General features: G+C 41.0%; 1 protein-coding gene across 1 annotated transcript in view; it reads right to left on the bottom strand.

Annotated features, from left to right (window-relative positions):
• LOC119568993 (60 kDa lysophospholipase-like) overlaps positions 1–7056 on the bottom strand; it is a gene marked incomplete at its 3' end in the record, with an annotated part of 8650 nt that extends 1594 nt beyond the window's left edge. Inside the window, 1 exon segment of the mRNA XM_037917367.1 lies at positions 6781–7056. Coding sequence (XP_037773295.1) covers positions 6781–6810 — 30 coding nt within the window.
• Between the last annotated feature and the right edge of the window lie 5444 nt (positions 7057–12500).

Raw genomic sequence — 12500 nt, 5'->3', positions numbered from 1 at the left:
CTTTTTGGGTGTGAGGAAAACCCATGTAAGCCTTGAGTCAAAAAATTAGCCCCAAGTCCCTTAAACCCCCGGAAAAAATTACAGGCTTGCTCCTAAATAGAGGGAAGGATGGAAATTTTTTTCTCGCTTGGGGAAAATTTGTATAGCCATGGTTTTAAATTGGGGAAAATTTAAAAACCCATAATTGTTGCTCACTTTTTACAGCCAAATTTGTTTGCAGCCTGCATGTGTCCTTGCACACCCTTAAACTTCCCCCTGAGCAGTTTTAGTGTAAAGTCATCCACATATGGGATTACATGAGGACAGAAACTTGGAACAACCTTTACAATGTATTTATAGAAAATGGCAAATAGGGTCCCCCTTTAAGCCCACTCCCTTAGGGGCCCCCTTCCAGCTGGTCTTCCGGGGTTTAGAAAAAACTGTTTCCCCCCCTAACTCAAATTTTCCCGTTAGCAAAAAGCTTTGTAAAAAGGTGGGTAATGTCTCTTAAACCAATGTCATCAGTTTCATGAGTTTTTCCGTGTTTCCCAAGTGTATCATAAGCATTTTCAAGGTCAAAGAAGATGCAAAAATTTGTGACGTCATTGGCAAAGGGAATTCTGAAAAGCATTTTCGATCTCAAAAGTGCATCGTGGTCGACCCAAATTTTTCAAAACCCAAATTGATATAGGGTCAAACGTTTTTTTTTTCTAGCGGGGCCATGTCAACCGAAGTTTACCATTTTTCTATTCAGCTTGCAGATGCAGCGGTGAGAAAATTTGGTTTTCTGTAATTCCTGGTGGGGGAAAGCATTTTTTGCCGGGTTTCAGGAAAAAGGGAAGATTATAGCCTCTCTCCATGGGAGGGAAACGTCCCCCTTCTATATACCCTTTTGAATAGGTCCCAACAGGAACTTTTTGGGTTTGTCTTGGTAAGTGGGGAAAAAATTTAAATGGAAATATCACGTCCGGGGGGGAAAATTTTAACGCAGAGCTGCAAAGCAGAGTCCATCTCCTTGCGCAAAAAGGGCAAGTGTAGGGGAATTTCTGCGCAGTCCAAATAAAAAAAAACAACAGGGGTTTTTGTTCCTGTTCAGTCCAAAAAAATGGAAAATTTGAGCATTTGTAAGATGCCCCAGAGGAGCTCTTTTTCCATTTAGCTAGCTCATTTGCATCATTTTTTTGTCTGTGATGATTATTTCCATCTATTTTTGAGCATGTTGTGACAGGATTGCTCTTTTCCCGGGGTCTTAAAGACCTTTTCCCATACCCATGATAAGGGGGTTCCAGAGTTTAAAGAAGTAGACATACTGTCTCCCCCACGTCCGTTTTTAAAACCCCCTTTTGTACGCCCCCTGGCCTTGGCTGGGTCTTTTTGTAAATGATTTAAGGACCAAAGCTGGGACGGTTTCAAAATGCCCTTAATGCAGCTTTTCCTTGCTCTGACAGCTTTTTGGCAAACACAGGAAACCCCCATTTGGGACTGGAGGTCGACGGAATGCCCAATATTTTTTGGGAAAGGAGCTTTGTGCAAGGGAATTAACGCATCTTGGAAAAAACAAGGAAATCATTAAAAGATCCCTTTCCCAATATGCAGTTGATCTAAAAAGATTCCAGTCAGCATGTTAAACGCTATCTCTACACTTAAATTTCCCGGGAAAAACATTCACCTACCCAAAAATTTTTTGGAAAGTGGTCCCCTTTCCTGTAAAATCTTCCCTGATTTGGCCCAAGTGAAGGGTTTAACTGGGGAATTTAGGGGAGCCTATTATAGGTTTTTATTGGGGAATGTCCCAGCTTTAATTTTGGAAATGTGTGGGAGTGTCACTGTTTTAGTAAAAAATTTCTTTTTACTTTTAAAAAACAAGAACTCCCAAGGGGCCCTTTTCCCCGGGGGGTTTCCCCCAAAAATGTTCCCCAGAGGTGATTTTCCTACCATTTAAATCTCCCAAGAGTAGAAATGGATGTGGCAAATTGGGCCCCAAATAGATTTTTTGGGGGAAAAGGGAGATGGATGCAAAAAGTGTAAGGTGTTTAAAAAACCATTCTACAGCCTTCACCCGCAGTGTTTTCCGGAAAGGGGGATGGGCCCGGAAGGGGAAAATCCCGAGGACCATTACTGCTACTCCCCAGAGGGCCCTTACCCAAAAGGTTTCCCCTAATAGGCTTGAAATTAGAATCCTCTAGGGAAAAATTTGGGCGGGTTTCCCTGGCATAATCTCTTTTTGGGATACACAAATGGGCTAATGAAAACTATCAGATGTTCCCGTTCTTCCCCTTTTTTAAAGAATTCCCTGGGCAGTTCCATTTGGAATTTGGGTATCCCGTTTTTTTAATTATTTTTCATAAAGGGGTTTGGGACCCCCTCTGTAAATCAAGGGTTTTCCCCAATCCTTTTGGCTGTCCCCTTTTAAAGGGTCCTGGGGGTAGCTTTTTAAGGGGTTTTTACCTGGAAAAGGGTTTTTTAAAAGGGTTTCCCCTTGGGCAGGTTTAGGATTTTTGCCTGGGCAAAGAAAAGCCTGGCCTTTTAATTTTGGGGGCATTCTTTTAGCAGGGAGGCCCCTTTGGGTGTTTTTGACAGCGGGGGTGGGCACCATAAGTCCTCGGGGGCCTTAAATAATGGCTCCCAAAAACCCTTTCTTTTGGGAGGAGTTTACTCAATGACCCCCTTTCTCCCACTCTGGTGGAGCAAAACCCAAAGGCAGGGGTCAGCAAATTTTGGGGCTGAAAGGGGGAAAGGGCGTGGGAGAGGGGTGTTGTAAGAAGCATTTGGGGGGCATGGGGGGTTTTAAAAAGGGGGTGGCCAGAAAACCCAGGCAAAGGGCCCGTCTGGCTGGCAAAAAAGCACACGGGCCCCGTTTGCTTTGCCTCTGGGAAAACTAACTTTTTCCTTGCTCCTTATTTCCCAAAATTCCCTTTTAAAAATTTTTAACCCATTACAGCTTTGAAAAAGCTTTATGAGTTTTTTGGGAGTGGTAACAGATATTTGGGCCCGGCCCTTGTCATCTCCTTGATGACCCTTTTGTACCAAAAACTTTTTCACAATTTCTCTTTGGGTTGGGCCAAATTTTTTAAAACGGCAAGAGTTTGGCTTTTATGCCCCTAACCCTGGGAGGGGAAACAAGCATAGGGTTGGGCACCTATGGCTTTACCTATGGGTTTTGGTACATGCCAACTTAACGATTCTGGAAAGGGCTAAAAGTGTTAAAAAATTAGAAGGGGAGCTTTGGGGCGACTATTCCAACCCCTCAACTTTTTTTCTTTAAACGGGTTTTTCTGCCCCACACTAAAAATTTTTAGTTCCCCCTAAACCCTTTTTTCCCAGAATACCCACCAGGTCTCGGGAAAAAAAATTTCCCCCCACTGATTCAGGGTTTTTTTGAGGAGAACATTTAAACTTAATCCCCCGGAAAAAGTCAAATTTTTGCACACAAAGGCACTCCCCGAAACCTAACTATCCCGGCTCCCTTCCCCCCCCCCCCCGGGGTGGGGTGACGCGAGGATCACGGGGGACAACTTCAACCCATTTTGATTTTTACTTCCCAAAAAAATTTTAAGAAACCATGAATGAACACTATCAATGGACTTTACTAAATAGCCCCATTTTCTAGGAAAATTTCATAATACCCCGGTTTAAAATTTTCCCTTAAATGGATTGAAGAAGACTTTTCCCCTTTTTACCTGGTTTGGGAGCCTGGGAACCATTCGATTTCCATTCTTGCCCTTTGGAAGCTGGAAAGGTTCCAGAGTGACAACGTGTGATGTTCCAGAGGGAATGGTTGTGGGATTGCATAGGTCGTCAGGGAGAGAGCTAGATCTTTGTACATTTGTAGTACTCATACAAACTGGAATTCTTCATTTCCTCACCCCCCCACCCACCATGGAGTCCAACGAGGGGAAGCTATAGATGGGGCTCAAAATCTCCCAACAGCCACAGATGTAATGAGAAAATATACGCAGCCACTATTACAGTACTGATGGCAGTCACAGGATATACTTGTGCGTTCGCCTCTTTTATTATATTTGTATCTGCGTCTGTGTAGGTATAGGCTACCTGTTGTCTACCCGGGACAGCAGTTGATTACTAGATGAAACCTATCTCTTTCACTCTTTTTTTTTTGCCTGTTCCTTTTCTCCCTCTCACCCCCTCCCTTGGGGTCAGCCGAGGTAAGGCAGCACTACAGATACTTTTGAAAAAGTCTTCTCATCCTCATCATTCTGTGCTGTCGTTCGCCCTTCGAACGCATCAATCATAAGCCCAGAAACGGTGATGTTTGACAGTAATCGATTACAATGGACAGATAAAATGATTGTGATGGAAGGCTGACTGATTTTTACAGACTTGGTGTATTTACAGAGCTAAGATTTTTTTCTCTATTTCTCTCGCTCACTTTCTTTACCGGCCTTCCTGTCTCTTTCTCTCTTTTCCTTTCCCGACTCCCTCTCTTTCTCTTCGCGTTTTCTCTCTCCTTTTCTATAACTCGCTCTTTCTCTCTCCCTGAAACATTCTTTCATTCCCTACTTCCTTTCCATTGACTCGCTCACTCTCTATCCTGCTAACTCTCTCTTTCCCCCTGTCTCTCTCATTCATCCCTGCGTTACTTTTTTCCCTTTCTCTTATTCACTCTGTGTCCCATTTTACGTTTTATCTATTTTCCCCTTTCCGTCTTACAGTTTCATTCTTTCTACTCATCTCTTTCTCCTTGAATCTTTTTCTTTCCCTCGCAACAGCTCTCCCGCTCCCATCTCTCCCTCCCTCTATCTCTCTCCCTATCACTGATTCTATGTTCGGCTCTCCGTCTCCCCCCCCCCCCTCTGCCCAACCAAAGCGCGTCTCGCCATTCTTTTCTCTGTGCGTGTGTGTTTAAATATCTGTTTGTAAGTTTTCGTCTGTGTGTGTATGAATGCATTTGCCTGTGGGTATATATGCTTGTTTGTGTGCGCATCTGTCTGATAGAATGCGAACATGTGTGTATCTTTCCCTCTCTCTCTATTTATCTGTCTACCCATCGATCTGTATCTATTTATCTCTCTTGTGATGGAGGCGACCAGGAAAATGAGATGGACATCAAGCTAGACTATGACGAGGCCAGCAAGGGCGAGCGGCACTTTGAGACTACCTGTGGGAGGGACAAGTGCAAATGGAAAGACTGTGTACAGGCTTGGATATAAACATTATGGGGAGTCTGGCGATTATAAAGCGAGCAAGAAAAAGAATAGTTTGTGGAGATTACAAAGATCACATATCCGTTACACTATATTTTACAGTGCAGAGATAACAGATTTACCTGAACAGGGTGAACGGATGATCAAGAATAGCCAGCTATTTGAAATTTTGAAGAGCCACACATATTTTGCACCAATATTTTATTTTTTATCCTTGTATAACATGTATATGATATTTGGTATTTTTGGTGTGTGTGATTATGTGAGGGAAGGAGGGACTCCCAAAGATGGCGGAAAAAATTCTCATATCAGGATACTAACGTGTAAACAACTAACTCTGAAAGCTTATATTTTCTCTCTCTCCTTCCTTTTGCCTTTGTATCCCTCCGCATGCCCTCCCCTTGGGGTCAACCGAGACAAGACAGTGCTATAGCAACTTATGGAGAAGTCTTCTCATCCTTCTTAAATGCCTGTTTATATGCTTTTGTCAATGTGTGTGTTTGAATGTGCTTGTCTGTGCGTTTAAATATATTAATTTTTGTATGTGTGTGTGTCTACATGAGTATATTGGTATGTTTTAGGCATATCTGTTGTCTACAAGGGGCGGCAGCTGATAAAATGATAAAGTTTATCTCTCTCTCTCTCCTTTCCCTATCATCTCTCCCTTTCCTCAGCTCTCTCTTTTTCGCTTTCTCTCTTTTGCGTTCACCCAATTTATATCTCTCTGGCCCAGTTTGAGAATTTACATTCACTTCACTCAGCCGGAATGCACATCAGAGAGAAGGAATTCACACATACGTTTGTGTGTGCCTGTTTGTGTGTGTGTTTGTCTGCGTGCGATTCTTTGCTTGTATATTTGTCTTTTATTTATTTGGGGTGTTTGTATGCGGGGCCGGGGCAGTTGATAAAAATACAAAGTCTATCTCTCACATTCTGCTTCTCTCTCTCTCCCTCTTCACCCTTTCCCCCCACTCTCTCATCCCCCCCTCTCTCTATCTTCCTCTTTCCCTCTCTCTGTCAACTTTCTTCTCTTTCTATCTCCCTCATTCGCTTTTTCTCCCTCTCCCTCTACCAGCCTGACATACGAACCTAATGCTCATCGTATTCCTCCCGCTCCCATTGCCTCTCGCTATCCCTGGTATCTCCATTCTTTCGTCGCCAGTGATTCGCAGAAAAGAACCCAAATGAAGCACAGAAGCCAAAGCTCTGCATTTATGAAGTGAAATCGCTAAAATATGTCTCTTCATGGAAAGAAAGTTATCCCGATATTTTGCTGCCTTCCCCACAAATGCATTTCTTACCGGTTTATTTAGCTTTAGCCTTGAGCGTCTATTTCTCTCTTACACAAAATATTTTCCAAAATTACTTTTACCAAAAGATGGAGAGTTTTCTCCTCATTACACAAAACTGTAAATCTAATTACTTCCATTACTTAGTTCTTTACACATTAAGTCTATAACTATCATAATGATAGTAATTATTACTGTTGATTTCCTTTTATTCCATCTATTTCTTTCTCGTGTCCTCTTTCCGTGTCCCTCTCCTCCTTCCTCTCCCTCCCCCGTCCTCCCTCAGAATCGACAGACACTGTGCCGAGTGGCCGGCGCTCCCCGAAGCTACGCTAAGGGCTACTTACAAGGCGGGTGTTGCTGTTCGAGGCAGCCATCGTTGCGGTTGGGGCGTAGGTGTCCTTGCGGCAGTTGGCGCTGCGGGTTGAAAGTGAGCTCGCTGTGGCTGCGCCGCCTCGCTGCCTATTCTTATCGGTGACCTTCGCTCCACAGATAACGCAAACGGGACAATCAGCCTCGCTCAGGCCCTTACGACACACTCAAACCCATGACAAAGATGTAGGTGTGTGTGTCAACTGAGGAATCCTCCTTCTTGCAACACTGCAGTGTCCAACCATGGAACGCATTAGCCCGCCCCCGTAATGAGCAATGACCTCTTTTTACCTAGCCTGGGCATCCTGATTGTAAAAAAAATGATAGCACTAGGTATCTTAACCCCCCCCCCTCATCCTCTCTCAAAAAAGAGGTGAAGAGGTTAGCACAAGTCATCCTGTTCCTTAAAAAATGTAAAGAGGTGGGCACAAAGCATTATGATAAAAAAAGGATCCTGACTTTAATAAAAGGTACGCATGTTAGCGCAAATGTTACCAAAAATCAAAAGTCAGGATGCCTGTTACTAACCTCTTTACTTGTTATTTTCGATTCAGAAGTCATGTGTTAACCTCTTTACCATTTCTGCTAACCTCTTTATTTGGTAATAGTTTTTTGGGGGGCTGACCTCTTCACCTCTTTTTGGAATCCTGATGTTTTGTGCTAACCCCATTTTATCATAACCTCTTTCCCATTTTTCCTAACCTCTTCAACTTTTTTTTTTCTTGATTCATGATGGTTCGTGTCAACATCTTTACCATTTGTGGTAACCTCTTTACTACTCTTTGTGTGTGTGTGGAGTCAAGATGTTTTCTGATAACCTCTTTTTTTATAATGATATTTCGTGTTAATATTTTTGTCATCTCTGCTAACCTGTTTAACTTTATTATTATTTTATCTTTATATTTCCTTTTTTCTCTTTATTCAGGGTGCCTTAAACTAACCTATTTACCTCTTTTATTGGAGTCAGGATGACTCATGTTTTCCTCTTTACATCGTTTTGGAGTAAAGCTGTTTTGTCCTTACCTCTTTACCTTTTACTTATTTATTTATTATTATTATTATTTTAGTCAAGACACCTTATGTTGACCTTCTAACCTCGTTTTGGAGTCATGATGTTTTGTGCTAACCTCCATAACTTTTTTTTTCTGAGACAAAATGCCTGTTGATAACCTTTTTTGGATGATGATGCTTCGTGCATTTTTCCTAACATCTTTACCTTTCTTTTGGAGTCAGGATGCTTGATAATAATCTTTTAATTTTTTTTTAAATCCAAAATGCTTCGTGCTAACCTCTTACAGTTAGCATTTCTGCTAACTTCTTTATCTCTTTTTTCTTGAGTCAGAATACCTTATACTAACCTCTTTACCTCTTTTATTGAGGCATAATGTTTTGTGCTACCCTCTTTACCTCTTTTTGGGGATTTATGATGCTTCGTGCTAACTTCTTTTTTCAGACAGGATGCCTTTTGCTAACCTCTTTTTCTCTTTTTTTTAGTCATGATACTTCGTGCTAACCTCTTTACCATTTATGCTAACCTCTTTACCGTTTTTCAATCAGGATCCCTTATACTAACCCTCTTTGGGCTGTGAGCACCTGGTTTCGTAATCACTCACGGCGCCAGAGCCTCCAAGTCCCGAGTAAAGGACCGCCGAAAAGACGCTACTGTTTAGGGCAACACTGATGCAACAACTCAGGCGTCGGAAAACAAGAATGTTTCTATATGTCTGCATATGTGCTTGTTAGATTTTTTTTTTTTTGTCTGTTTCTTTTCTCTGTGCATATGTGTTTAAATATCGGTTTCTACGTTTTTGTCTGTGTGTATGAATGCATTTGCCTGTGGGTCTATATGTTTGTGTGCGCGTCTCTCTGAAAGAGTATGTGCATGTGTGTGTATCTCCCTCTCTCTATCTACCCATCGATCTCTATCTATTTATCTCTCTTGTGATGGAGGCGACTAGGAAATATGAAGTGGACATCAAGCGTAAGCACACTCTGAAATAGGTCGGAACAGGCAAGCGGAAATATTAACAGGATACAGCTAGACTATGACGAGGCCAGGATGGGCAAGGCAGTTGAGACGAGCGACACTTTGAGACTACATGTGGGAGGGGCAAGTGCAAATGGAAAGCCTGTGTACAGACTTGGTTATAAACATTACGGGGAGTGAATGGATGATCAAGAATAGCCAGCTATTTGAAAAATTGAAGAGCCACACATATTTTGCAGCAATATTTTAATTTTCATCATTCATCTGAGACGCAAATACTTATTGCAATCTCTTTTCCGGGATCATAATTGTATAGCATGTATATGATATTTTGTATTGTATATGCTATATGTGATTATGTGAGGGAAGGAGGGACTTCCCAAGATGATGGAAGAAATTTCTTATATCAGGCTACTGACATGTAAACAAGTGACTCTGAAAGCTTATATTTTCTCTCTCTCCTTCCCTTTGCCTTTGTATCCCTCCGCACGCCCTCTCTTGGGGTCAACCGAGATAAGACAGTGCTATAGCCACTTATGGAAAAGTCTTTTCATCCTGCTTATATGTCTGTTTATATGTCTGTCATTGTGTGTGTTTTAATGTGCTTGTCTGTGCTTTTATATATTTCTTTGTCTGTGTGTGTGTCTACATGAGTATTTTGGTTTGTTTAAGGTGTACTTGTTGTCTACCCGGGGCGGCAGCTGATAAAAAGATAAAGTCTATCTCTCCCTCTTCTTTTCCTATTAGCTCTCTCCTTCCCCCAACTCTCTCTTTTTTCTTTTCCATTCACCTAATCTATCTCTCTCTGGCCCAGTTTGAGAATTTACATTCACGTCACACAGTCGGAATTCCCTTCAGAATGACGGAATTCACAACTCATTTCAGAAAGAAATCACATATATGCTTGTGTGTGCCTGTCTCTCTGTGTGTTTGTCTACGTGCGTTTCTGTGATTGTGTATTTGGTCTTTCATTTTTGGGGGCATGTCCATATATGTATGTATGCGTGCTTATTTTAATGTTTGTCTGTGTGTGTGTGTGTGTGTGTAAGGTGCACTTGTTGTCAACCCTGGGCAGCTGATAAAAAGATAAAGTCTATCTCCCTCTCTGCTTATCCCTCTCTCCTTCTTCACCCTTTTCCCCCACTCTCTCATCCCCCCCTCTCTCTATCTTCCTCTTTCCCTCTCTCTTTATCAACTTTCTTTGCTTTCTGTCTTTCTATCTCCCTGATTCGCTTTAACTCCCTCTTCTTCTTCCAGCCTCACATATGAGCCCAGTGCTCATCATATTCCTCCCGCTTCTATTGCCTTTCGCTATCCCTATTATAATTAATAATTATATTAATTATAACAGTAATAACAAGAACAACAACAATAATAAAAACAACAACAATAATAATAATTAGTAGTAGTAGTAGTAGTAGTAGTAGTAGTAGTATTAGTATCATTATTATTTTTATTATTCTTTGTACAAACGTTTCCTTAGATCTGCTAATTAAAATCAAACACCGAGTCAGTACCAGCGACTTAGGTTGATTGAAGTTTGAGGCAATGGAACATCAACAAAACATGTAAAATTAAGCAGAACCACAAATCGAAACATCCGGTCAAGTCAATTCACGAACACAAAAACACTCCAGATCATAATAAGGCTTTTCTGAGATCATGCACTGTGCTGCTTAAGACAATTTTTTTGACTTCTTCTAATTCTGGATTTCCTGTATTTGTTCAAGAAACTTATCAGTACCTTTCTTTATAAGGCCAAGTGCTCCAATAACAATAGGCAACGTTTTGGTTTTTAAATGCCACATCTTTTTCACCTCTATTCCCAGGTTTTTATACTTTGATATCTTCTTGAACACTTTCGTTGGGATGTGTCTGTCTGAAGGGATGCTCATATCTATAAACAGGCAGGTGTTGTTTATTTTGTCCTTGATGACGATATCTGGACGATTCACTTGTCTAGTACGATCTGTGTGAATTGGAAAGTTCCACAAGATTATAGCATCTTTACCTTCAGTAACTGGCTCTGGATGGTGTTTGTACCATTTATCTTGCATTCCGATAGAAAAGTGTTTGCAGATCTTCCAATGCAGGTACTTGCCCACTTTGTCATGTCGATTTTTATACTCATTCGGTGGTAATATTGAGCAACCAGACACAAGATGATCAATCATCTCAACCTTGTCTTCACAAATCCTACACTTTGGGTCAGTGCCATTGTGCAAGATGTTAGCTTAATAGTTTCTGGTAAACAGACTTTGATCTTGGGCTGCAAGAATAAAACCCTCTGTTTCTCCTTTAAGTCCAGAGCTTCTAAGCCACTGATGGGTCGCGGTTTTATCTACATCAGCATGTTTGCTAGATTCAAGTTTTTCTTGTCCGACCGTCTTTGCTTTTTGTTTTCCATGTTTAGCAGCCAATGTTGGCGACATATGTTCGATGTTTTCGCTCTCAATACCTAATTCCTTAGAAAACTTATATGATTCCTTTATTACCGAGTGTAACCTTTTGGAGTTTTCATGTACTTTAACTAATTGAAGCATCCAATCGTTGGTGAGATCTAAGTATTGCAAGAGACCAATCGTAGTTGTTTTGTACGATAATTCCAACTGCATCATCCCCCTACCTCCTTTATTTTCTAGGGACGTACAGACGTCTACGTCTGATTTAGGGTGATACATTCTGTTGCATGTCAATTGCTTCCTAATTTCGGTGCCAATTTGTTTGAGTTCACTTAAGTTCCAGTCTATCACGTTAAAACTATATGTAACCACAGGTATTGCAAGAGTGTTGATTGTTGTTAGTTTGTTCTTCAAGTTTAATTCCGTTTTCAGGATTGACCTTACTCTTCGGATGCATTCTGTACGTATTTTTTCTTCATCTACGATTGTTGTATATCATCTCTTCGTTTACTCCTAGATATTTATAGATTTCTTCCTGATCTAATTGCTTTATTACAGTATCAACACTTAACTCTATATTGTCAGATGTAACTAGTTTTCCTTGCTTAAAAGTTGCTTTAGCACATTTATCGAGACCAAATTTCATACCTATGTCATCAATAAATCTTTTACGGTTTTCAGCAACCCTTCCAGTTCACCTTCACTCTGAGCGTGAAATTTCAATTCATCCATATAGAAAAGATGATTGATCTTCTTGTCCATGATCTTATATCCATACCCTGTGTTGTTAAGAAACTGGGAGAGTGGGATAAGTGCCATACAAAATAAAAGAGGGGAAAAAGAATCGCCCTGGAAGATTCCGCGTCTGATTCGCATGTCGTTTGAAATAAGAAAACCGTTTACGTGGCTGAGAGTAAGATTCGTCTCCCATAATGTCATGCTGCTTCGAAGAAAGTTGATTAAGACAGGAGAGACTGAGAATTTCTAAAGATTTTTGGATCCAAGGGTGTGGGACACTGTCAAAGGCTTTTTTATAGTCGATCCAAGCAGTACTTAGATATCTGTGTTTAGTGTGAGCATTTTCGAGAATCATTTTATTTATGAGCAGTTGATCTTTACATCCGTATGATCCTCTGCAACACCCTTTTTGTTCGTTGGGAAAAATATTTCGTTCTTCCCTGTGTATGTGGGTTCCTTCAGTTAAGATTGATGTAAGTCATTTATAGGAAGTTGATAAGCATGTACTGGGTCTGTAATTTTTGGGGTTATCTATTTCGTTATTTTTGGCAAGAGATAAGTAGTCCCT

Source organism: Penaeus monodon, unplaced genomic scaffold (assembly GCF_015228065.2).
Source record: "Penaeus monodon isolate SGIC_2016 unplaced genomic scaffold, NSTDA_Pmon_1 PmonScaffold_120, whole genome shotgun sequence".
NCBI classification, from domain to species: domain Eukaryota; kingdom Metazoa; phylum Arthropoda; class Malacostraca; order Decapoda; family Penaeidae; genus Penaeus; species Penaeus monodon.
Note: the sequence above shows the minus strand (reverse complement) of the source record. Positions and strands in the feature narration are given on the sequence as shown.